At 42.7% G+C, this 27,282-nt stretch overlaps 1 protein-coding gene across 2 annotated transcripts; it reads right to left on the bottom strand.

Moving 5' to 3' along the window:
- Positions 1 to 582: 582 nt before the first annotated feature.
- PAFAH1B2 (platelet activating factor acetylhydrolase 1b catalytic subunit 2) lies at positions 583 to 27,267 on the bottom strand. 2 transcript variants are annotated; one of them, XM_003820079.6, is made up of 6 exons: positions 27,119 to 27,266; positions 19,022 to 19,109; positions 11,516 to 11,605; positions 10,268 to 10,384; positions 7,607 to 7,729; positions 583 to 4,203 (listed from the first exon to the last, which is right to left on the bottom strand). In XM_003820079.6, the coding sequence occupies exons 2-6, from the start codon at positions 19,100 to 19,102 to the stop codon at positions 3,925 to 3,927; spliced, it is 690 nt and encodes a 229-aa protein (XP_003820127.1). In that variant the 5' UTR covers positions 19,103 to 19,109; positions 27,119 to 27,266; the 3' UTR covers positions 583 to 3,924. The 2 variants fall into 2 exon arrangements, with proteins under 2 accessions (XP_003820127.1, XP_014202506.1); XM_014347020.4 differs by lacking the exon at positions 19,022 to 19,109 and having other exon boundaries at positions 27,119 to 27,267.
- Between the last annotated feature and the right edge of the window lie 15 nt (positions 27,268 to 27,282).

Raw genomic sequence — 27,282 nt, 5'->3', positions numbered from 1 at the left:
TACCCTGGGGACGTAAGGGTGATAAATGAGTCCGTGCTCAAGGTTCATGTCCTCTATGCTGTAGTAACACTGTATTTTTTTTTTTTTTTCCGAGACAAGAGTCTCGCTCTGTTGCCCAGGCTGGAGTGCAATGGCGCAATCTCGTCTCACTGTAACCTCTGCCTCCTGGGTTCAAGCAATTCTCCCGCCTCAGCCTCCTGAGTAGCTGGGATTACAGGCGTGAGCCCAGCCAATAACACTGTATTATACTGACTGATGACATTCACCCAGTTCAGATGAGGTGGTCCACAGCCTATAATCCAGACTAACCTATCTGCAAAACTATTCCAATCTAATGGAAAAGAGTAGACTTCAAGGATGGCAGTTGTGCTTTCTGAGGGGTCCTTATACCTACTCATCCCACCCTACCAATCTACATGCCCGAGAAGGTAAGTGATGAGTCAGCCTGGTGCATTCAGTTCCACAGTAAAGAAGCAGGATCATCTAAGTATCCAATTTCCTTATGATAAGGCAGGGAAAAACCATCCCTTTTTTTCATTAGAATCCAAACTATGATGAAGGAGACAGAAAGACACCAGCAAATTGAGCAAAATGTTTACATTTATATTGAAATATACACTAAAACAGAATGAGTTCTACTAGTCAATGAAACTTTGCCAAAGCAAAATCACAAACTTCCAATGGGGAGGTCCAGTCAGCTAGCAGCAGTGATCCCCAAGCAGGAACACCAAGAAACCTGGGGGACCCCTCTCCAAAAAGCCTCCTTTCAAGAGGCCCTAACTCACTTCTCCCACATGCACCCACACGGATTTAGGAGCTTGCACATGCTCCTCATTTTCATATATTTTTAGTTTCTTCTTCACTGCAATAAATATAAAGTTGGCAATGCTCATACACCACAGCACAGACAATATTTCAGGCTTTAGCATACAATTGTAAACAGTGACTAGGTTAAAAAAATAAAATAAAGTAAGTTGGACTTTTTTTTTTTTTTTAAACAGACAAAATTCCTAAGAGCCGGGCATGAGCTACTCAAGATTTGTTTTGTTGGGTTAAGGTTTCTGACAAAAGATTCTGGTTTAGGCAGATGCCCCTGACAGTTCAAGTAGCCTCACGGTGGTAGCCAGAGCGCTGTCTACGGCGACCGAGAACACATGGACTGGAAGACAGCCTGCCCTAGATCACCCGTGGCAGTACATCTTCAAGCTGCCACATTCAACATATGACCACAGACATCTTTATAGTTCCATCACTGGCTGCCATCTAGTATAGCAGGAATGCGTGGGTGAAGGAATACAAATTTGCTGGGAGAGGAAGAGAATAGTATCTCTGCTAGCTGCCTGGAAAGTTGGCCCCTTAATCACAATGACAACTAGGACATTTCACTTGGACAGTGCATTAAATTTATAGATTTTTTTTAAAGTACAAAGACTAAGCAGTAAGTTCTGTCACTGACGCAAACTAGGATGTCAAAGAAAAATAGATTAACTATTTTTACCTAAAGTAGTGCAAAGAAATCTGGCAAAAAATGAAAGTGAACTCAATATCTGCACATCAGTAATGGGGCAGAATTTTATTTAAAAGGCTAGTGGTTCAAATACTATTGCTTGAATAGCTCTGGTAGATATAAAATGTAGTAACATCTGAGGTTTGTACACATGAGCAAAGGAGCTGAGGGCCAGCTCACAAAGGGATATTTGATCCTCAGTCAAGAGAGAAGCTAAAAGCGCATGCTGCAGGAGTAACCTAATGGATTTATTTGGACCATACTCCCACCTTCTGACAAACAGAAAAAGACCTGGATAGAAAACTGTCTTTCCACACACAAAAATCTGGCTTAATTCTTCTTGCTATACAACTATACCTCAGCTAAGAAAAAAATCTCTTGTGAAAAACTCAACCTGGGCTACTAAAAATAAAAAGGAAATTTTTAATGTCGTAAACAAGTTTAGTAAACACCATGTGGATTTTCTGTTGTTAATGAAGACATGATACATTCAAAAAAGTATGTATTTTTTAAAAAGAACAAAACCAAAAAATTTTCTAGAAAGAGACTTCACAAGAAAAAAATGAGCCCAAGGTTCATCCCTCAATCAGAAATCGGTCTTAGCACGCATCAGTAAGCCCTCCTCCAACATACAAAAGCACTGAAATTTGCCTTTCAAGTACGTTACTGAATTTAAACATTAAGCGGAATCACTGCAGAGCATATTTTGATGGGTTACTTCAATACCCACCTGGTCCAGTTCAAAATATCTATAGATCCAGTTTGTACATATTCCATAGGTATACTGATAAAACCATCTATTATCCCATTTTTTTTAATGGCAGTTCTTATATAGCTCGAACATTAAGATCAACACATTCTCAGATGAAGTACATTAATAAGACACCTCAGAAGTGAAACAAACCTAGTTTTTACTAAAATGATGGGATAAAGGTAGTGTCTATGCTGAAGAGCAGCTTCACTTGTTTCCCCACAGAAAAAGGCCCAAAATTTTTGGAGGATAATTTTAAAACTAAGCCAATAAGGCCAGGCACAGTGGCTCATGCCTGTAATCCCAGCACTTTGGGAGGCCAAGGCGGGCAGATCACCTGAGGTCAGGAGTTCGAGACCAGCCTGGTCAACATGGTGAAATCCCGTCTCTAATAAAAATATAAAAATTAGCCGGGCATGGTGGCATGCACCTGTAATCCCAGCTACTCAGGAAGCTGAGGCAGGAGAATCATTTGAACTCGGGAGGTGGAGGCTGCAGTGAGCCAAGATCACACCATTGCACCCCAGCCTGGGCAACAGTGAAACTCCATCTCAAACAAAACAAAACAAAAAACAACTAAGCCAATAAAAAAAATAAAATATACACCTTAAGATATTATAAAACTTGAAATAATGTCAGGTGCTATGGAATGGGAAACAAGAGTTCTGAATCCCCCCACCCCCCAAAAAAACTGTTAACAGGTTTTAAGGGAAAAACAAAACCAGAACTCCGAATATGAACAGCAACACACAGACTCTATAGCACAGAACACCACACAAGAATGAGTTTTATAGCAGTACTATCATAAGAGTAACTGGCTGGAGACTATACTTCCAGCAACAGGGCTCCTAGGTCAAAAATGTGTTAAAAGCTTATAATGTCAACAAGGACCAAAAAAAAAAAAAAAAAAAAAAAAAGACGGGGTGGCGGGGGGAATGAAGGGGAAAGGGGGGCATGAAGGGGAATAAGGAGGAAAGGCTGCATGCACGGGTCTATTATAGACATGATATTCAGCAGCATAAAAAATAATACCCTCCAAAGAATCCCTCTACTGGGGCAAAACCTGTTTTTCACTGCTAAGCATGGAAAAGATTAAGAAAGCAGAACAAATTCACTTCTAACTATAGCATCTTCCATATATGAATGACAAGCATGTTCAACCTGATGCTACATGTTAAGAAAATATTCAGTATACATAAGAATCTAAGCAACATAAAAACAAAAGGCTAAATTATGAACCTTAAAAAAATTGGAGAAAACATGTTTTAAAGCCAAGTAGAATGATTCTGATAATTATTATATATGACATAATCCACAGAAAGGCCAAGAAAAGAATCTTCATATTGTTCAGTATTTAGGCTTGATGTTGTCCTAAGAAAACAGTGATAATAATTCAATGAATGTGTTACACATACAACTAAAAAGTCCCCTTCTGGTTTCAAATGAATTTAAACAACAATCTTCCTTGGCTAATTTTTCTCCTCTGTCAAACAAACCTTCTATGTACAGGACCAGTTTAAATCCCTCCTCCCCTTCAAACACTAGATATGAACATCCAGGAACATTCTACAATGCAAAGTGCCTTAAGAAAGAGAAGGATTCTGTAGTGCCAGTGATAGAACTGATCTGAGGAAGCTGAGATGCTATTAACACTGATAAGAGCCAGTCAGGCAATGGTGGTTTGTTTCTCCTCAGGTGTTTCCTCCAACAACTGCATGATCAGTTCATGCAGGGGTTTGCAGATCTTTGCATAGCCCCCTCCTGTCAGATGCAGAAAATCAAACATGTCGTGGCAGGAGATGGCACCGTCCGAGTGCACAAAACCCCCGTCGGTATCCAGGAGCTGCACGTTGGCAAGCTTCGGCAGCGAAACCTTGAGGAGTTGGTTCACCTTGGCGTTCTTTTGCCTCAAAGGATTGGGTTTCTCACCTCGAGGTAACAAACCCTGGGGCACAGTGGAAAACATTAAATTAGAAGATTCACTTATTTTTCTCTACTTATTATTTATAACTTCAGATATTCCTGGAACATCTCCATTTGGCACTTTCTACACCTTTGATTTGTGAAACATTGGAAAATACTGTTTTGAATGAAAGCTAACCATTTTTTCTTAGTTTTTTCATGGGTTCCCTTCCTCCTGTCCCTTAACTGTTGGTATTCTTCAAGGACCTGTCCTCTGGCCCACTACTCTAAATACTTTAGCCAGATCTCTTCCTAGAGCTTCAGAATTACATATTAAACTTCTAAGCTACAGAAAGAAATTTAAATGTTCCCAAGGCACTCCCAACTGATTCAAAAGCAATTCATTAAACTATGCTCTTCCTCTTTATCAACTGGTCATTCCAACATCTGCAAGTCTCACATCCCATATATCTTATCTATTTATCATTAAGTTATTCAACTTTTGCATCCTAAATGTCATTTTCTTGTCTCCATCCTGATTATATACACTGCTATAGCTCAGGAACTTATCTCCAATCATCTTAATTACTATAAAACCTCCTGATTGGTCTTCCCACCTCCAACGTTGTCTACCCTTCAATCCATTCTCCATTTGGCTGTCAGAATAATCAAGCTCATAGATACACATCATCTATTAATGCCACATGGAACCTACACCATACTATACTATGAGAAAAAGAGGTGGAATGAATGCTGTCTTGATGAATCAGAGCTATTCACCCTGGAATAACCCTGGAATAACTGTTTTGTCTCCTTGTAGCCCTTTTCCAATTGCATATATACTAGGATTAGGCATGAGCTACCATGCCCAGCAAAGCAATTCAAAAACATTTTCACTTAAATACACCATAAAGTCTGTTTGCACACAGCCCTCATAATTGTAATGTGATTACTGCTATCATATTCAATGACTTATACAATCATTTCCATGATACTACTATTTAGGTTATTTCCAATGTTTTAGTATTATGGACAACACCTTAATTAACACTTTTGTATATCCAATTTAAAAACAAAGAATACGGAAGGCTTATTGAGCAACATTCATACAACAAATATTTCCTAAGCAAATACTATGTACTAGTCACTGTACTTAACAGGTGGACTCTTAACACAATCCTTTCTGGAATAAGGCAGGTATAAATAAGTACCTCAACAAGTAAATGAAATGCCTTGTAATAAAAAAGATCTGGCCCCCCAGCAACTGTGGATAAAATCCAAACATCCCAACAGCATATGAATTCCTACATGACCTGGTCTGGCGCAGTGGCTCACGCCTGTAATCCCAGCACTTTGGGAGGCTGAGGCGGGCAGATCACGAACGAGGTCAGGAGTTCGAGACCAGCCTGGCCAATATGGTGAAACCCGGTTCTACTAAAAACAAACAAAAATTAGCCGGGCATGGTGGCATACGCCTCTAGTTTCAGCTACTTGGGAGTTTGAGGCAGAAGAATCACTTGAACCCGGGAGGCAGAGGTTGCAGTGAGCTAAGATCACGCCACTGCACTCCAGCCTGGGCAGTAGAGCGAGACTCCATCTCAAATTAAAAAAAAAAAAAAAAAATCCTACATGACCTGGTTGTGGCCTCTTTCTCCTAACCATCCCAGGCTCAAACTTTATGCAGCCTCCTCTGCTCAGCCAACAAACACATACATGTACAAGCCTTTGCTCTATTCTCTTTATTTTTCTATAATACCTTCCTTCTTTCCCTATTTGTCTGGAAACCAATGAAGTCTTTGAATGCAGATGTCAACTTTTGTTAAACACGTTTTCACCTTACTCTAAACAGCACACAGTATAATAATTCTGTGTTGCTGTCTCCATACACTAGACTGTGAGCTCGAGACCGAAACTATGTCTTACTCATTTTTGTATGCTCAAGAACTAGGATAGTGCCTTGTACACAGTGATCCTCAGGTTTTTTGAGTAAATGATTATCTTCCTAACACCATCTCACTAAAGAACTAAATTTGTATCAGATTTTGCTAAAACATGTTTCAAACTGACTAAGAATATCTACAGCTAGACATTTTTTTTTTGAGACAGAGTTTTGCTCTGTTGCCCAGGCTGGAGTGCAGTGGCACGATCTCGGCTCACTGCAACCTCCACCTCCCAGGTTTAAGAAATTCTCTGCTTCGGCCAGGCGTGATGGCTCATGTCTGTAATCCCAGCACTTTGGGAGGCCGAGGCAGGCAGATCACGAGGTCAGGAGATCGAGACCATGGCTAACACGGTGAAACCCCATCTCTACTAAAAATACAAAAAATTAGCCGGGTGTGGTGGCGGGCGCCTGTAGTCCCAGCTACTCGGGAGGCTGAGGCAGGAGAATGGTGTGAACCTGGGAGGCCGAGCTTGCAGTGAGCCGAGATCACGCCACTGCACTCCAGCCTAGGCGACAAAGCGAGACTCTGTCTTAAAAAAACAAAAGAAAAAAGAAATTCTCTGTTTCAGCCTCCCGAATAGCTGGGATTACAGGCACGTGCCACCACGCCCAGCTAATTTTTTTGTATTTTTAGTAGAGACGAAGTTTCACCATCTTGGCCAGGCTGGTCTTGAAATCCTGACCTTGTGATCCACCCGCCTCGGCCTCCCAAAATGCTGGGATTACAGACGTGAGCCACCACACCCGGCCTACAGCTAGACTTTTATACTGAAACAGACAGCTGTTCACCTTTGAGACCATGAAGAGTTAATGCTTTAATTCTACAAAAGGGTAGCACCTTTCTGTTCAGGGTACAACTATAAAGTATCCATTTTCTTGCTGATGAAATTTTTTATGTTTTAGAAGATTAGAATGTCTAATATACCACCTTTAACATAAGAACAAGACACTTACAAAGTAATCCAAATATAGGTCTAATAAAAAGACTCAGGATTCAGACAAATCTCATGTGCCATTGTGCAAAAAATTATGGAGGCCCAAAAAAGGGGTACTGAGGCACCAAACGGCTTCCATACTTTCTCCTGCCTCGGCCTCCCGAGTAGCTGGGACTACAGGTGCCTGCCACCACACCCGGCTAATTTTTTGTATTTTTAGTAGAGACAGGGTTTCACCGTGTTAGCCAGGATGGACTTGATCTCCTGACCTCGTGATCCGCCCGCCTTGGCCTCCCAAAGTGCTGGGATTACAGGCATGAGCCACAGCGCCTGGCCACGGCTTCCATACTTCTAAACAAGGATGCGTGGATAAAAGATGGCCCCACAGCTGGTATGGGGAATGATGAAACCAGTAAGACGGTAAAATACATTAAAGAAGAGGTCAACGAAAGTATGATAAACTGCTTCCACCTCAAGGTTCTCTAATATTCATGAGCAATCACATTTCTAAAAAGATTCCTCAGCTGACCTAAAGATAACGAACTCTCTACCCACCAAAGACTACATACCAATACAATGATTTTGGCCTGTGGCTGCCTTGTGTTGATAAGTTGTACAATGGCCTCGATCCCACCTGCTACTTCTTCTGCTGTATTTTCGTGGTTATTTGTTCCTACCCAGACAACAATGACCTGCAATTGAAGAAAAAAGGGGGGAAGGAGAAGATAAATACCCAGGAATAAAGGAACGTCCAACATTTAGATGAAAATCTTTTTTTTTTTCTTTTTTTTGAGATGGGGTCTCGCTCTATCACCCAGACAGGAGTGCAGTGGCACCATTTCGGCTCACTGCAACCTCCACCTCCCAGGTTCAAGTGATTCTCCTGCCTCAGCCTCCCGAGTAGCTGGGACTACAGGCATGTGCCGCCACGCCCAGCTAATTTTTGTATTTTTAGTAGAGACCGGGGTTTCACCACGTTGCCCAGGCTGGTCTCAAACTCCTGACCTCAGGTAATCCACCCACCTTGGCATCCCAAAGTGCTGGGATTACAGGTGTGAGCCACCACGCCCGGCCGAAAATCTTATTTCAAAAAGCAAAGAAAGAAAGATAAACTTTTCAAATGGTGTTGGCTAACTTCAACTGGGCAGCTATCCTATTAAATTTTCTTTTAAGAGATAGAGGGTCATGCTATATTGCCCAGGCTGGTCTTAAACTCCTGGGCTCAATGCATCTTTCTTTGGACTCCCAAAATGCTGGGATTACAAACGTTGAGCCACCACACTCAGCCAGGGCAGAAATCTTAATGCATTGATTTATGCCTCGTATCATATATCAGGATAAATTCCAAGGGGAATAATATTTAAGTGGTAAAATTGTACTAGGAGGAAACGAGAGAATTATATCATCATGCAGCAGGAAGCTGATTTCTCAAAATCCAAAAATTATACAAAAAAGATTAATAAACTGTATAAAAATAAAACCTGGCCAGGCACAGTGGGTCACATCTATAATCTCAATGCTTTGGGACACTGAGGTGGGAAGATTGATTCAGCCCAGGAGTTCAAGACTGGAAGTAAGCCATGATCATGCCACTGCACTCCAGCCTGGGTGACACGGCAAGAACCTGTCATGGTATAAATACACAGGTACACTCAAGGAAAAGAGTCACAGAGGTGGAGGCTGGATGCAACTTTAACAAATTTTTCTATTTATTTATTTTTGAAACGGAGTCTTGCTCTGTCACCCAGGCTGGAGTGCAGTGGTGTGATCCTGGCTCACTGCAACCTCCATCTCACGGGTTCAAGTGATTCTCCTGCCTCAGCTTCCTAAGTAGCTAGGATTACAGGTGTGTGACACCATGCCTGGCTTTTTTTTTTTTTTTTTAATCTAGAGACAGGGTTTCACCATGCTGGCCAGGGTGGTCGTGAACTCCTAGCCTCAAGTGATCTGCGTGCCTCAGCCTCCCAAAGTGCTAGGATTACAGACATAACCCACCACGCTGATCCATCAAGTTTTTCTCTTTAGAGAAAAAAAAAAAAAAAATCACAGTCTCGCATGGTAGCTCAAACCTATAATCCCAGTATTTTAGGAGGCCGGGGCGGGAGGATCATCATCTGAGGCCAGGAGTTTGACACCAGCCTAGGCAACATAACAAGACCAAGACCCTGTCTACAAAAAGAAATTTAAAAATTAGCTGAGCATGGTGGCACATGCCTGCAGTCCTAGCTATTTGGGAGGCTGAGGCCATAGGATCATCCGGGTCCAACAGTTTGAGGTTACAGTGAGCTATAATCATGCCACTGCATTCTAGTTTGGGCAACAGAGAGAACCTGTCTTAAAACAAACAACTTTCAATGAAAGCACGTTTTGTCAGGGCTCAGTTTTTGTTCTTTTTTGGGAGCTGAAACAATTATATACAGTGTGCCAACTCAGAGTATTTATGATATAAGATACTGGGTAGAAATGTTCATTTGTTCACATCTGCTTCTAATTTTCTTCAGACGAACTTGCAGGCCTCGATTACTGACCTGTTTATATGGTTAAACAGATCCAAAATTACTTCCTAAAGTTAATCATGGCCCTGCTCCCATGGCCCACCTCTGAGCAGTTTTCCCTCATACTGCCCGAGATCTATGCATTCCACAGAATAGCATACCTCATTAGCATCAAATCTCTTCCTTCAGCCAGGCGCGGTGGCTCATGCTTGTAATTCTCCAGCACTTTTGGGAGGCCGAAGCGGGTGGATCACAAGGTCATGAGTTCAAGACCAGCCTGGCCAAGATGGTGAAACCCCGTCGCTACCAAAAATACAAAAATTAGCTGGGCACAGTGGCGGCGCCTGTAATCCCAGCTACTCGGGAGGCTGAGGCAGGAGAATCGCTTGAACCCAGGAGGCGGAGGTTGCAGTGAGCTGAGATCACACCACTGCACTAGCCTGGGTGACAGAGCAAGACTCCATCTCAAAAAAAAAACAACAACTCTTCCTTCAACTTAAGAAAGTAATTATAACAACTATAAATACAACCCAATAGGCAAACAATTCACTAGTTTCTTAATTATATATTTTGGCATATTCTCAAGCAATGACAGTATCATTTACCTTAAAGAGGCACGAAAAAAATAGTGAAATAGGTCTTTAAAGAAGCAATTTTTTTTTTACAGTTTCAGACAATTTAACTATCCAAAACAGACTTAAGATTAATGACATTGACAAGTAACTTTCATTTCACCTTAGGCTTAATATTCTCCAGTTCTCCATTCTTTAGTCTCCACAAAACATGTCTTGTTGTATCTCCCCCAATTCCAAAATTCAGTGCATGAAGTGGGGAAAAAAGCTCTCGCCATATCTAAAAAAAGAAAAACTTGATTTAGTGTAGCTAAAACTAGGGGAAAGTTTAATCTTTCGACTGCAATGTGTTGCAAGGCATTAATTTCCTTTTTCTGTATTCAAAGATAACACTGTAATGGTGTGACACTCACTGTTTAAGGGCTTTGAAGATACCATTGTGTAACTCAGTTCTTAATGCAGCCTTAGGTCTCAGCTCAAGAAATGAGTCACAACTCAATCTGATGCCCCCTAAAAGGTACCAACATTAATAATTAAGCTGTCAACTCAACAAACCCTCCTTTCCACTTATTGAACTACAGAAACAGGGTGAAGTAGAAACAAGAGATGAAGAAATTTAGAGTGCTAGAGCTTAAAAAAAAAAAAAAAAAGCTATCTTTTCTTTTAAATTTCCCTTGGGGCTGGGCACAGTGGCCCATGCCTATAATCCCAGCACTTTGTGAGGCCAAGGCACGTGGATCATTTGAGGCCAAGAGTTCGAGACCAGCCTGGCCAACATAGTGAAACCCCGTCTCTACTAAAAATACAAAAATCAGTCAGGCATGGTGGCACATGCCTATAATCCCAACTACTCAGGGGCTGAGGTATGAGAATCTCTTGAGCCTGAGATTGTGCCACTGCACTCCAGCCTCGACGATGGAGCGGGACTGTCTCAAAAAAATAAATTAAAAAATAAAAAAACTAATAAATTTCCCATGGAAGAATGCCTAAACCCTAAAAGAAGATTGGCAATAGCTTACTACAAAAATATATGAAATAGGAAAATGGCAAAATATAAATAAGAATCATGACTAGGATAAATGTTATTAGCAAATACAAATAGGAAATACTAAGATACAAATAATAACTTGACAATCTGAGTAGAGCAAATATAAACAAATATAACATCAAGCCTCTTGGAAACCAGAGTAGAAGAGGAAGTTTCATTATAAACAATGCTTCAGATCAGAACATGGCCAAGTTAAAAGAAAGAAAAGAAAATCCCTTTAGGTAGCTTTGATTCTCTTATAACCTCAATTAGGGCTTCTCTAAGAGTCACAAATAAGTAAGTTCAGCTCAGAATGAAAGTCTGTTAGTAATGAATGGATATACATGAGTAGCCAAGAACCACGCTCATCCCTTCCACCTTTACCTCATATTGCTGCATTAACTGCACCATGGAGTCTCCCACGAACAGTACATCAGGCTCTTTGTCTTTACAGTCCAAAACAAATCTGTTGTGCTGGTTTGAAGAAGAAAAAAAAAATTATTAACTGGCACTTCTGACTGGGTGTGGTGGCCCATGCTTGTACTTTCAACATTTTGGGAGGCCAGGACAGGAGAATAACTTGAGGTCAGGAGTTTGAGATCAGCCTGGGTAATATATCAAGATCCCATCTCTACAAAAACAACTTTTTTCTTTCTTTTTTTTTTTCTTTCTAAGACAGGGTCTGGCTCTCTCACCCAGGCTGGAGTACAGTGGCGTGATCTTGGCTCACTGCAACTTCTGCTTCAGGGGCTCAAGTCATCTTCCCACCTCAGTCACCTGAATAGCTGGGACTATAGGCTCATGCCACCATGCCTGGCTAATTTTTTCTATTTTTTTTGTAGAGACGAGGTTTTACCATGTTGCCCAGGGTGGTCTTGAACTCCTGAGCTCAAGCAATCTGCCCACCTTAGCCTTCCAAAGTGCTGGGATTACAGGTATGAGCCACACATCTAGCCAAAAAAAATTTTTCTTAATAAAAAAAGAAACTGATATTTCTTTCCCTGTGAGACTTCTTGGCCTAGAAAGAACAGCTGTTCAACCAGTTACTGTTGTTGAACATTTTTTTTAGTCTATCCCCAAAGCTTATTCCTCTCATTCTATAAATTACTGTTTGAACTTTCTTCTCACCCTTACCATACTGAGCATTCTAGTACTCTCAAGAAACCCAGAATCCTACTGAAACCAGAATAGAAAAATACATGTAACATGCTGTTTAGAAGTTTATCTTTTCCTCAAACTTTTATTAAGAAAATTGTAGATACACAGAAAGTTGACATATTACAATGAACACATATACATCTGCCTCTTGTATTCAACAACTAATAGTATTTTCCCATGTTTGCTTTGTTTCTATGTATGTGTGCATGTTTGCTGGACCACTTGTGAAGTAGAATGCAAACATGATTCTTCACCCTAATCAGCAAGCATCTCCTAAGAGTAAGAACATCCTCTTATAAAACCAAATGGTGCAGTGGCTCACGCTGGTAATCCCAGCACTTTGGGAGGCCAGGGTGGGCAGATCACCTGAGGTTGGGAGTTTGAGACCAGCCCAGCCAACATGGTGAAACCCCGCCTCTAATAATAATACAAAAATTAGCCAGGTGTGGTGGCGGGTGCCTGTAGTCCCAGCTACTCAGGAGGCTAAGGCAGGAGAATCGCCTGAACCTGGGAGACGGAGGTTGCAGTGAGCCGGGATCGTGCCATCACACTCCAGCCTAGGCGACAAGAGCGAAACTCCATCTTAAAAAAAAAAAAAAAAAAAAAAAGCCCACAAACTATTATCATAACTAGGAAAAGAAACAATCCCATAACATTCAATTTTTCAAATGGCTCCAAGAGTTCAATAAAGTATTATATCATTTTTTCAACTATGATCCAATGAGGATCCATGTATTTTATTTGAATGCAGACTTTGAAAATATCTGTTAACTTCCAAATGTGAGACACTGGCAAACTAGGACTCAATCCTTTTCAGTCAAATCCAAGTTTATAAACAGTGGTAATCTCCTCCCAGAGTGCCTCTTTCTGTTATAAAGGCACAAGACACTCTCTAAAATGGATTTTGGCCAGGTGTGGTGGCTCATGTCCATAATCTTAGCACTTTAGGAGGCCAAGGTGTGAAGGATAGCTTGAGCCCAGGCATTCGAGACCAGCCTGGACAACATCATGAGACCCCTTCACTATGAAGAAAAGAAAGAAAGAAAAAAGAAAACAAATTTTACCCATCAATGCTAAAGAACATAGTTTAAACTTTTTATTTTACTTTTTGGAGATGGAATCTCACTCTATCACTCAGGCTAGAGTGTAGTGGCGCGATCTTAGCTCACTGCAACCTCCACCTCCCGGGTTCAACCAATTTTTGTGCCTCAGCCTCCCGAGTAGCTGGGATTACAGGCGCCCACCACCATGCCCGGCTAATTTTTGTATTTTTAGTAGAGATGGGGTTTCACCATGTTGGTCAGGCTGGTCTCGAACTCCTGACCTCAGGTGATCCACCCGCCTCAGCCTCCAAAAGTGCTGGGATTACAGGCGTGAGCTACCGTGCCAGACCAGTTTAAACTTTTATATTCATCCCTTAAACAAATTTATACAGTGTTCTAGGTCTGTAATGTAGGTCTAGGAAAAGGCCTACTCTCTTTTTTTCCCAAAGATGAGGTCTCACTATGTTGCCCAGACTGGACTGAATTCCTGGGCTCAAGTGACCCTCCTGCCTTAGCCTCCCAACTATAGCTAGGACTACAGGAATGCTCTATCATGCCTAGGTTTCCAGTGCTGTTTCCTTTTCTCAAACTCTGCATTCAACTTTGTTTCCCTTAGGAATTAAGGAAGAGTTACTATTTATTTCTGTTGACAATAACAATGCAGATGAGGCTGTGGTAAAACTCAGATATTCATCCACAGGTGAAGTGTAAAGTGACAAAAATACTTCTGGAAATAATTTTACAGATTATGAAAACACCTCTGGTCAGGTGTGGCAGCTCACGCCTGTAATCCTAGGCCTTTGTGAAGCCAAAGTGAGCAGATCACATGAGCTCAAGAGTTCAAGACCAGCCCGGGCAACATGGCAAAATCCCATCTCTAATTAAACAAACAAACAAACTATATATATATATATATATTCATTTATTTATTTAAAAAAAGAAAACAAAACACTTCCTCTCTTAGGGTGACAGGATTAGGGACAGCTTTTTCCTTGTTTCCATATTTTGTGCAAACACGTATTTTAAAAATTACTATTGTTTCAGTAAATATTTTTAAACTGAGGAGATATGAGAAAGAATAAAAGTTTAGTGAATAGGTGCTTTTTCCTATCATGTTAACTCCCTATTGCAGGTACTGTAGTACCAACTACCTTTCTTTTTTTTTTTTTTTTTTTTTTGAGATTTTGAGACAGGGTTTCACTCTGTCACCCAGACTACTGGAGTACAGTGGCAGCTATGAGGGGCAGCTCGCTGCAGCCCCAACCTCCCAGGCTCAGGCTGGGGAGGGTTTACGTGATCCTCCCTGCCTCAGCCTCAGGCGCATTTCACCATATCCGGCTTTTATTTTTGGCATTTTTTGTAGAGATGGGGTTTTACTATGTTTCCCAGGCTGGTCTGGAACTCAAGTGATCCACTCACCTCTGCCTCCCAAGGTGCTGAGAGATTACAGGCCTGAGCCACCGCGCCCGGCCCCAACCACCTTTCAACACCAATAAAATAGCTTGCATTTGTAGAGTGTCGTGGAATTTAAGACTGCTATGCTAAAGGTTCTAGTACTTTTCTCCTAAAGTGTAATAGTTGTAATAAATTTGGAAAAATAGAAAGGACCAAAACAACACATCTATAATCCTACCACCTTAACCTAGTAACTATGACCATGCTTGAGTATTTTCTCCTCATCTTTTTTCATGTCCTCTGTTACCCCTTTTACATAGTTTAAGCATCATAGACACCTCTTTCTGGCACTATATGTCTGGGGCCAGAAAAACCAACATTCAAATTCTAGCTTACCTACTTTCCAGTCCAGTGATCTTAAGAAAGTATATAATTTGTGTCTTGGTTTTAACATCTGCTGGCAACTCCATTTTAGAGTTGTTAAAGAGTCCCAGCTATTGACTGGCACCCACTAGGTACTTGATAAATGGTAGCCATTATAGTTGCACTTAACATCATACTAGAACATTTTTCTATGTAGCAACGCAGTTTTTATAATCGTAACTTTTAATGGCCATATATTCTTTTCTAGAGACAGGGTCTTGCTCTGTCACCGAGGGTGGAGTGCAGTGCATGATCACAGCTTACTACAGTCTCAAACTCCCAGACTGAAGCAATCCTCCTGCCTTGGCCTCCCCAGTAGCTGGGACTACAGGCACACACCACCATGCCCAGTGAATTTTTTTTTCTATTTTTTGTTGAATCAGGGTCTTGGTGTGTTTCCTAGGCTGCACTTCTGGCCTCAAACAATCTACTGGCCTCAGCCTCCCAAAGTGCTGGGACGAGAGGTATGAGCCACTACACATAATATACTCTACTGAATGCACTCAACGACACATTTTTGTTTGCTTTTTTGGGGGGTGAGGGGAATGAGGGTCTATGTTGCCGAGGCTGGTCTTGAACTCCTGTGCTTAAGCAATCCTCTTGCCTCAGCCTCCCAGGTCACACTCTTCTTCCTGTGGACAGGCTTGCCAGTGGCCTCTTTTTGTGAAACTAATAAGTGTGATAAAGGGATATATATATATATATATATATAATTTTTCCTACACTGGAAATTCTTAGTCAAAGGAAATCAGTACTTTTATGGATTTTGGACATATTTCCAAATTCTCAACAAAAGGGCTATATACCAATCTGTAAGGACTCCAGCAATATATTAGAACTGGTTTTACTGTACTTGAACCTGAATTAGATATTAACATTTCTCTTTCTTTCTCTTCCTAATGTTTTAATTTACACTTTTTGGAAACAAAGTTACACTTCCTATCATGTCTACTGAAATACTTATATATTAGTTCCTTTAGGATATTTTTATTGATAATATAAGGTATCTATGCTTCATCTATAATATTTACTGTGTTTATTTTCCTTAGTCTGCTGCTGAGCCTTATTTTTCTGGTTAATATGTTTTGATACGATTTCTATTATATTTGGCAAGTCTTTCAACACTACCCTTAAGAAAACCTTTTAGGCCAGGGATGTGGTGGCTCACGCCTGTAATCCCAGCATTTTGGGAGGCTAAGGTGCGTGGATCACCTGAGGTCAGGAGTTCAAGACCAGCTTGACCAACATGGGGAAACCTCGTCTCTGCTAAAAAAACACAAAAATTAGCCGGGCATGGAGGTGGGTGCCTTAATCCCAGCTATTCAGGAGGTAGAAGTCGCAGCGAGCCAAGATCACACCACTGCACTTCAGCCTGGGTAACACAGTGAGACTCCATCTCAAAAACAAAAACAAAACAAAACCTTTTTATTACGGAAAATATCAAATGTATACAAAAGCCGAGAGAATAACATCTCCATTCAGAAAGAATAAACCTCCATGTATCAATTACCAGCTACAGCAATCATTTATGGCCTGCATTATTTCAGTCATACTCCCAACTACTGCCCCACTCCATCCCCAGACTATTTTGAAGCAAACTGAGGATATATCATTCCAAGTATAAATATTTCAGTATGCAATGCTTAAAAGATTTTTAAAGTCAGGCACGGTGGCTCATGCCTGTAATCCCAACACTTTGGGAGGCTGAGGCAGGAGGATCACTTGAGGCCAAGAGTTCAAGATCATCAGCCTGGGCAATATAGTGAGACCCTATCTCCACAAAAAATAATAAAAAAAATTAGCCCGGCATGGTGGCATGCACCTGTGGTCCCAGCTACTTGAGAAGCTGTGGTGGATCACTTAAGCTCGGGAAGCCAAGGCTGCAGTAATGGTGCAAGCTGTAATGGTGCAAGCTGTAATGGTGCCACTGCACTCCAGCATGCTTGACAGAGCAAGATTCTGTCTCCAAAAAATTTTTAAAATATTTGTGTTTTTCTTCCATTTGACTGATTTTTCTACAGTCAGGGCTCATTGAAGCCTATTAACTTAAGACAAGAATAATGAAGATATCTAGTTTAGTTACTACTTTTCTTTTCTTTTCCTTTCCTTCGTCTTGAACTCCTGGGCTCAAGCGATTCACCTGCCTCAGCTTCCTAAAGTGCTGAGATTACAGGTGTGAGTCACTACTCCTGGCCTAGTTACTATTCATAAAGGTATAAATGATCCAGATGTCCATGAAAGAAAAAATGGGCAAATCAACTGTGGTATACTTCTCTTTTTTTCTTTTTGAGATAAGGTCTCAATCTGTCACCCAGGCTGGAGTGCAGTGGCACAATTATAGTTCATTGTAGCCTTAATATCCTGGGCTCAAGTGATCCTCCCGCCTTGACTTCCCAACCTGCCCTGGCCTCCCAACGTGCTGGGATTACAGGCATGAGCCACTGTATACTGCCCTGTCTTAAAAAAAAAAAAAAAAGAAAAAAATATTGGGACAACTGGAGAAATCTGAATATGGTCTTTGGATTAAGTAATAATAGTATTATATCAATATTACATTTCATGATTTTAATAACTATCCTATAGTTATTTAAGAAAAGTCCTTGTTTTTAAGAAAACATGCTGAAATATTCAGGGGTAAGGGAAATGAGTGCAAATGCTTCAGAAAAACCCACTACGTTAGTATATACATATAGAAATAGATATAGACACAGCAGGGCATGGTGGCTCACGCCTGTAATCCCAGCACTTTGGGAGGCCTAGACAGGCAGATCACTTGAGGTCAGGAGTTTGAAACCAGCCTGGCCAACATGGCAAAACCCTGTCTCTACTAAAAATACAAAAATTAGCTGAGGGTGGTGGCGGGCGCCTGTAATCCCAGCTGCTTGGGAGGCTAAGACACAAGAATATCTTGAACCCAGGGTGGCAGGGGGGTGGAGGCTGCAGTGAGCCAAGATTGCACCACTGCACTCCAGCCTGGGCAAGAGTGAGACTCCATCTCAAAAAACCAACAACAACAACAACAAAAAAACTAAAACAAAATAGATACAGACACAATAATTAGGCAGATACGGTAAAATGTTAACAATTGGTGAGTCTAGATGAAGATACTTCTTTCTAAATTTCTGTAACATTTGTGTAGTTTTGAAATTACTGCAAAATAAAAAAACTTAAAATATTTCCCAGTTCCAACATCAGAATGGTGAAGAGGCAGGACATTTGTAACATTACATTTTTACTTACAGTAACAAATTCTTGTTGACTATTGAAATCCCCCTTTGTACAACCTGTCACGGGTCACAAGGTTACAGTTTTTTTGTTTGTTTTTTGTTTGTTTTGAGATGCAGTCTTGCTCTGTTGCCAGGCTGGAGTGCAGTGGCACAATCTCGGCTCACTGCAACCTCCGCCTCCTGGGTTCAAGCGATTCTCCTGCCTCAGCCTCCTCAGTAACTGGGACTACAGGCGCCTGCCACCACAACCGGCTAACTTATTTTTAGTAGAGACGGGTTTCACCATATTGGCCAGTCTGGTCTCAAACTCCTGACCTTGTGATCTGCCCACCTCGGCCTCCCAAAGTGTTGGGATTATAGGCGTGAGCCACCATGCCCAGCCTAGAGTTTTTTTTTGTTTTTTTTTTAATTGCCCCTTTGCAGTTTTGGTCAAAAGACCTTAAAATAATTGAAGAAGCCAGGCATACTGATATGTGACACTAGTCCCAGCTATATGGGAGGCTGAAGTGGGAGGATCACTTGAGCCCTGCAGTTTGAGGTCAGCCTGGGCAACACAGTGAGACCTTGTCTCAAAAACTAAAACAAAACAGACAAAAAACTGGAGACTCAACTCATGTGAATGATACACATGCACTTCCTTTTACCTGAGACATCCATCGGTCATCTCCTTGAATATCTTCTGCTGCATGCGGAATAGCTGCTGGGTTTGAGTCTCCTTGGCTCATTCTACACCTGAGAAAAAATGTCTATGTCATGTTTCATTTGTTAACAGGAAGGTTTGTTACCACTTAAATATTATACACATCAGGCTTTAAATAATAATTAAAGTTTTATGTGGTTTGCCTAGAAACAATTGGGAAACTAAACAGAAACAATTACTTTCTGTAGAGATGAATTCCAGAACATGACTGAGTAAGTCCCATAAAGATAGCACCACTCAACTGCCAGATAGCTTTGAATATGACTTAGTTGCAGTGCAGTACATTTAAAAAATCTCCTCCAAGTATATACTTTATACCTATATTAGTTTTTTGTGATTATATGTTACTGTAAGTACCAAGTGACACAAAGAGTTATTAGACACTTACAGTACAATTAAATCTACATCAGAGGCTTTTCAGCCGTTAAGAGTTACACACTTACTACTGTTAAGAGTTACAGAATTACTGGCCCTGCACAGTGGCTCACGCCTGTAATCCCAGCACTCTGGGAGGCTAGGCGGCAGGTGGATCACGAGGTCAGGAGATCAAGACCATCCTGGCTAACATGGTGAAACCCTGCCTCTACTAAAAATACAAAAAAATTAGCCAGGTGAGGTGGCGGGCGCCTGTAGTCCCAGCTACTTGGGAGGCTGAGGCAGAAGAATGGCGTGAACTCAGGAGGTGCAGGTGGAGCTTGCAGTGAGCCGAGATTGTGCCACTGCACTCCAGCCTGGGCGACTGAGCAAGACTCTGTCTCAAAAAAAAAAAAACACTTACAGAATTACTACTGCAATGATTATAATCCACTGGTTACTAAATAAACATCACACAAATAACTGTAGTACAGATTATGACAAAAGTAGTCATAGGCCTTGGCACTGGTTTTTGACAAATGTTTACTAGGTATTTTTATTTTTGTAAGTTTCCACTAAGAAAATTTTAGAAATGATGGCTGGGTGTGGTGGCTCACGCCTGTAATCCCAGCACTTTGGGAGGCCAAGGCAGGCAGGTCACAAGGTCAGGAGATTGAGACCATCCTGGCCAACATAGTGAAACCCCGTCTCTACTAAAAATACAAAAAATTAGCTGGGCATGGTGGCATGCACCTGTAGTCCCAGCTACTCGGGAGACTGAGGTAGGAGAATCACTTGAACCCGGGAGGCAGAGGTTGCAGTGAGCCGAAATCACACCACTGCACTCCAGCCTGGGTGACAGAGCCAGACTCCATCTCAAAAAAAAAAAAAAAAAGAAAAAAGAAAAAATTTTAGTAATGATGAGTCCAAATATGTCATCTAGCAAGTAAAATTCCGCAAAATTAGAACTGCTAATCTTCTACAAATAGAAAGACAAATAAGAAACCAGACTACTTTCAATCAATTCTGCAGAATATACAATAGAAACATTAAACTCCAAATGCAAAGGACTATGAAAAAGAAAAAAATCTGGGGTTTTGCGGTTTATAGAAAAGAAGGTCATCTTTTTTTTTTTTTTTCCTGAGATGGAGTCTTGCTCTGTCACCGAGGCTGGAGTGCAGTGGCGCAATCTCGGGTCACTGCAAGCTCCGCCTCCTGGGTTCACGCCATTCTCCTGCCTCAGCCTCCCAAGTAGCTGGGACTACAAGCGCCCGCCACCACGCCCGGCTAATTTTTTTGTATTTTTAGTAGAGACGGGGTTTCACCGTGTTAGCCAGGACGGTCTCGATCTCCTGAAGAAAAGGAGGTCATCTTCTATATAAGCAATCTTTTTCTTTCCCTTGCCATCCTCAAATACAGCTAAGCTTTCTCAGAAAGAAGATCGAGTTATATTCATTCAATATACATATTTACTGAGTACACAAAACACACTACATTGCCAAAGCAGTAGTTTTTTAGAATCACCAAGTACCAAGCCCCAAACGTGAAAGCATACCTTCACTCAAGAAAAATAAATTACAGAAGCAAATAATACTAACACTAATTATGCAAACAAATTAGCTCAGTTCTAAATGATACTAGAATATCATCATGATTTCAAAAAAAAAAAAAAAAAAACATTATCGGCTGGGTGCAGTGGCTCATGCCTGTAATCCTAGCACTTTGGGAAGCCAAAGCAGGTGGATCGCTTGAGGTCAGGAGTTCAAGACCAGCCTGGCCAACATGGTGAAACCCCCGTCTCTACAAAAAATACAAAAATTAGCCGGGCATGGTGGAACACGCCTGTAAGCTGCAGCTACTCAGGAGACTGGGGCAGGAGAATCGCTGGAACCTGGGAGGCGGAAGTTGCAGCAACAGAGCAAGACTTCATCTCAAACAAACAACAACCAAAAAATTATTAATTTAAACAATGTGGGAGGTTTTGCTTTATTTTTAAACCAGTAAAACATTCTATACTTTCTACATAAAAGTTTATTTGGGTCTAAGTTCAATTCTAGGCTTAAATCAAATTAAAACTTACATGTTAGTTAATAAAAGTTTTTTGAGACAAGGTCTTTTTTTTGTTTTTGAGGTGAAGTCCTGGCCTGTAGCCAGGACTACAGGCATGCACCGCCACACCCAGCTAACTTTTCTATTTTTCTTTTATACAGACAAGGTTTCTCCATGTTGCCCAGACTGGTCTCAAACTCCTGAGCTCGGCCTAGAATCCTGCCCAGCCTAGGGTATTTTTGAAATGCACCCCACTACCTACACATTTGTATATAAACATGCCAATTACTGTTCATGTGAATCTTAAATTATAGTGAAGCCTATTTTTTCCTTTTATAGATTAGAAAACTTTTGGCTGGGCACGGTGGCTCAGACCTGTAATCCCAGCACTTTGGGAGGCCGAGGCAGGCAGATCACGAGGTCAGGAGATCGAGACCATCCTGGCTAACATGGTGAAACCCCGTATCTACTAAAAATACAAAAAAAAAAAAATTAGCTGGGCGTGGTGGCGGGCACCTGTAGTCCCAGCTACTCGGGAGGCTGAGGCAGGAGAATGGCGTGAACCTGGGAGGCCGAGCTTGCAGTAAGCCGAGATCGTGCCACTGCACTCCAGCCTGGGGGACAGAGCAAGACTCCATCTCCAAAAAAAAAAAAAAAAAAAAAAGATTAGAAAACTTTTTTTAAATTAAATTCTTTAAAAAGTTAGATTTTAGCCAGGTGTGGCGGCTCACACTTATAATCTCAGCACTTTGGGAGGCCGAGGCAGGAAGATGACTTGAATCCAGGAGTTTGAGACTATCCTGGGCAACATAACGAGACCCCGTCTCTACAAAAAATTGAAGAAATTAGCCTGGCATGGTAGTGCCTGCAGTCTCAGCTACTCAGCAAGCTGAGCCAGGAGGATTGCTTGGGCTGGGCGCAGTGGCTCACGCCTGTAATCCTAACACTTTGGGAGCCCGCGGCAGGTAGATTACCTGAGGTCAGAAGTTCAAGACCAGCCTGACCAAAAAGGCGAAATCCATCTCTACTAAAAATACAAAAAAAAAAAAAAAAAATTGGCAAGTGTTGTGGTGCGTGCCTGTAATCCCAGCTACTTGGGAGGCTGAGGGAGGAGAATCGCTTGAGCCCAGGAGGTGGAGGCTGCAGTGAGCTGTGATCATGCTACTGCACTCCCGCCTGAGTGACAGTGAGACCTTGTCTCTAAGTAAATAAATGTTCTGAGATTTTTTTCCTATATTCCAATGGATCATCTTATGCATCCCCAGAGGTGCATACACACACTCTTTCAAGACCAATGATCTATATAAATTATACGATCTCTTTATTATTATAAGAGAAGGGTCTCACTATGTTGTCCAGGCTGGATTCAAACTCCTAGGCTTAAGTGATCCTCCTGCCTCAGCTTCCCAAGTAGCTGGGACTACAGGCACACACTACCACTCCCAGCTTAGAGCTACAATTCAATAAACAGGCATGGATTTTCAGAGTTCATCCAACAGACAAACAACTGATCTAAAATAACATTTATTAAGAACTTACTATTTACCAGACCCTGTGCTAGGAGCTTTGTTATTTAAATAAACATGATGCTCAGAGAGACCTAAGGAAACTTCTCCATGACAGCAGAGCTGGTAAACAACACAGGACAGGTGGGATTTGAAACCAGAGTGATAGACTTCCAAAGCCTACTCTTGAGCAAATGACATTATGTTCTGATTAGAAAAGACTACGTAGAGGCCGGGCATGGTGGCTCACACCTGTAATCCCAGCATTTTGGGGGGCCGAGGCGGGAGGATCACCTGAGGTCAGGAGTTCGAGACCAGCCTGGCCAACATGGTGAAATCCTGTCTCCACTAAAAATACAAAAGATTAGCCAGGTTGGGTGGCACATACTTGTAATCCCAGCTACTCAGGAGGCTGAGGCATGAGAATCTCTTGAACCCAGGAGGTGGAGGTTGCAGTGAGCAGAGATCACACCACTGCACCCCACTCTGGGTGACAGAGCAAGACTCCATCTTAAAAAAAAAAAGATTAATTCTAATTTACTAAGTTGTTTCACTTATACTTTCTACTATCCAAATTTAATGGCATTCTGATACCCTGAGCAAAACACTTCCATCTCAACCCTAAATTTCTTCATGGGAAAATAAAAAAAGGCATACACATAGAGAAACCGAGGAACAAAATGTCACTTATCTGAAGCTACAAGGCAGGAAGAACTGGGAGGTCACAAAATATTCCTAATTACACAGTCTTTTTGTCTATAGCTATGAATACAAGGTGATCCTTCTTCCCCTACAATGGCAAAGTATCTGAGCAGAAATGTGTTTCTTTGTGTCTTCTGACTCTGATTTTGTATTATTTTGTCAATCAAAATCTTATTACAAAGCAGCTTTCAGTTTTACTGATGCCCATGGCTTGGTAACATTTTTAAACACCAGGAAAAGAAAAACTGAGCCACAAACTCACACAATCTCCTCTTTAAGAACAAAGCTGGAAATGCACAACCTAGAAGACTATGCATATAGAGGATTAAAACAATTTGGAAATCAGAGAAACTGTTGTGGCTGGGTACAGTGTCTCACGCCTGTAATCCCAGCACTTTGGGACACTAAGGCAGGTGGACTGCTTGAGCCCAGGAGTTTGAGACCAGCCTGGGTAACATGGTGAAACTGTCTCTCTACAAAAACCACAACAATTAGCTGGGGGTGGTGGTGCGCCACTGCACTCCAGCCTCAGGGACAGAGCAAGACCCTGTCTCAAAAATAAAAATTAAACTGGCTTTTCTTTTTTTGAGACAGAGTTTCGCTCCCGTTGCCCAGGCTGGAGTACAATGGCGCGACCTTGGCTCACTGCAACCTCCGCCTCTCGGGTTCAAGCAATTCTCCTGTCTCAGCATCCTGAGTACTGGGATTACAGGTGCCTGCCACCATGCCCAGCTAATTTTTGTATTTTTAGTGAAGACGGGGTTTCATCATATTGGTCAGGGTGGTCTCGAACTCCTGACATCAGGTGATCCGCCCACCTTGGCTTCCCAAAGTGCTGGGATTACAGGCGTGAGCCACCACGCCCGGCCGGCTTTTTTTTTGTTTGTTTTTTTGAGATAGGGCTTCACTCTGATGCCCAGGCTGAAGCACAGTGGAGAAATCATGGCTCACTGCAGTTTCCGCCTCCTGCACTCAAGCGATCCTCCCGAATAGCTGCCTGACCTTTTTTTTTTTTTTTTTATAGATGGGGATCTCACCATATTGTTCAGGCTGATCTTGAACTCCTAGGCTCAAGTGATCCTGCTGCCTTGGCCTCCCAAAGTGCTGGAATTACAGGCATGAGTCACAGCACCCAGCCGGCTGTGTTTTGTTTTTTGTTTTTTACCCCCTGACAGGGTCTCAGTCAGTCGTTAGCTGGAGTGAAGTGGCGTAACACAGCTCACTGCAGCCTTGATCTCCTGGGCTCAAGTGATCCTCCCATTTCTTCCTTCCAGAGTAACTGGTACTGCAGGCCCACGCCACCACACATGGCTAATTTTTAAATTTCGTAGAGACGAGGTCTTGCCATGTTGCTCAGGCTCCAGCTGTTGTATTCTTTCCAATTGAAACGAAGAATTATCTGCTCTTATGGACACATAAAATAAGAACGAACTAAGAGCTACCCAGTGGTAAGACGCAAACCTCTGAGTGACTTTGGGTTTCCTGCGCCTGTTATCCCAGCACTTTGGGAGGCCGAGGCGGGTGGATCACTTGAGGTCGGGAGTTCAAGACCTGCCTGGCCAACATGGCGAAACCCCGTCTCTACTAAAAAAAAAAAATACAAAATTAGCTGGGTGTGGTGGCACATGCCTATAAGCTTGAACCGGGAGGCAGAGGTTGTAGTGAGTAGAGATCGCGCCACTGCACTCCAGCCTGGGCGACAGACTGAGACTCCGTCACACACAAAAAAAAAAAAAAAGAAAGAAAGGAAGACCAAGCAGAATGCAAATAAAAGGTCTGAAGAACAAGTTTTGTTAATTTGCCACAACAGACTGTACTCCAGGGGAAGCTTTGTTGTCCATTAAAGTGAGTTCTCTGGGAAGACGAGGAGTAACCGACTTGCACGATTTTCCTGCCTTTTCTATATTCTCTACTTACTATGACAATACAGCACTAGAATTTCCAAGTGCTTATACCAGCATAGTGCAATGTATTTAATGAGAAACCACCTCCAACAACAAAGCGTTATAACTTCTCCAGCTGAGTTAGATGTTTTAGTCTGAACCAGGAAAACAGATGAAGAAAGTTGAACCAAGAATTAAAAGATTTAGAGTTTCCACTCAGACCTAAGACTCTCCACTTTGTTTCAGAGGGAGTGGGTATGGTTATTCTGAAGAAGAAGGCGGCCCTTATCCTGAATGCCCGGTAGCCTCCGTGGGCTAGTGGGTGGTTCCTCCGGTCCAGCACCTCCATAATTTATGATCAAATGCCCAAGCCAACAAACTAATCCTCCCCTTCTCCCCCACAAGGAGGCAACCTTTATGTCAGAACAATGTGCCCAGAAGAAGCCAAAGACACAAGGCACATCCAAGGCAAAGACAATCTTAATTAAGCACTTTCTCCTTCCACTTTCTCCACACCTTTACCCCTCGGCCCAACCCCTTCCCATAATTTCAAGTTGTACAAAATGAGGTCCTAGGGTGGATCCGGGTGGTCTTTCCCTTCTCTACGGGTAAGCTCTACAAAGAGGCGAAAGCTCCGAGTGTTAGTTCTTAAGTTTGTGTATAAATTCTGAAAAGCAACGCTGGCCTGCGAGCTATGAAAAGCAGAAGCATGAGTCACCACGCAATGGGTCAATCAAACCTGTAGACCAGAAGGCACGGATCTGGCAAACGGACGGTGAGCCAGGAAAAAAACATCCCCCCAAACCTCTCCGCTGACAGGTTTATCTAGCTGGCTGACCTTGGGCAGGTCACCAGCCGCTCCGAGCACATTCATGTCTAAGATGAGATGGGGGCTGGAAAGCCTTCCAAGAAATAATCCCTTCCGAGTGGTGACGGTCTATGCAACTTTTGAATAAACACATCCTAAGAGGCAACGGAGAAGTTTCTAAAGAGTTGAAATTTTTCAACAAAAGGAGGAGGGAAAAGTGCTCGGTAAAAACACAACGGAGTAACTGGTTTTGGCCTCCGACCAGACGCGAGGGGAGAGAAGAGTGAGAAGTTAGACCCCTGTGATAAAGGGAAAAGGCAGCAGCGGAGACCCGGGCAGGAGCTGCAGCGCCCAGCCGGGGCGAGCTGGGGTGCGCAAGGCCTACCGCGGGTGGGCCCGGCAGGGCGGGGCGGGGCGGGGCGCCCGCCGCGCTACCCTCCCGGGAAAGGCCGTGGAGGCGCCGGCCGGCGGCTGAGGAGAAACGACAGCTTTCGGTATGGAATATCGGGAAAGGGCTCTCAGAGCGAAAACTAGCTGCGCCGGCTGCTGGGAAGCCGACGCTGGGCCCGCAAAGAAGGCGCGCGCTCGCGAGGCCCCCCGCAAGTGGATGGGGCGGCGTGGGGGGAGGGGCCGCAATGGTGGGGGAGGGGAGGTCGCGGGCCTCTCACAATAACACCTCGCAGCCCCTTCCGACCCCCGCCTCTAAGCCACCGGTTCCCTGCGACCCTGGATGCACTCACTGAAGTAGAGGGTCCGTGCGGGCCCCAAGCGGCTGAGGCGTCGGCGGGTGGCGCGTCGGTCGCTCGCTCGGTCCCGTCGGTCCCGCTCCGGCGCGTCCCTCCTCCGGCCCCAGCACCAGCAGCAGCTCCTCCACTTCCGGTTCCCCTGCCACTCAGGCAAATGG

Source organism: Pan paniscus, chromosome 9 (genome assembly GCF_029289425.2).
Source record: "Pan paniscus chromosome 9, NHGRI_mPanPan1-v2.0_pri, whole genome shotgun sequence".
In the NCBI taxonomy this organism is placed as follows: Eukaryota; Metazoa; Chordata; class Mammalia; order Primates; family Hominidae; genus Pan; species Pan paniscus.
The sequence above is the reverse complement of the archived record's forward strand: the minus strand, read 5'-3'. Positions and strand labels throughout refer to the sequence as shown.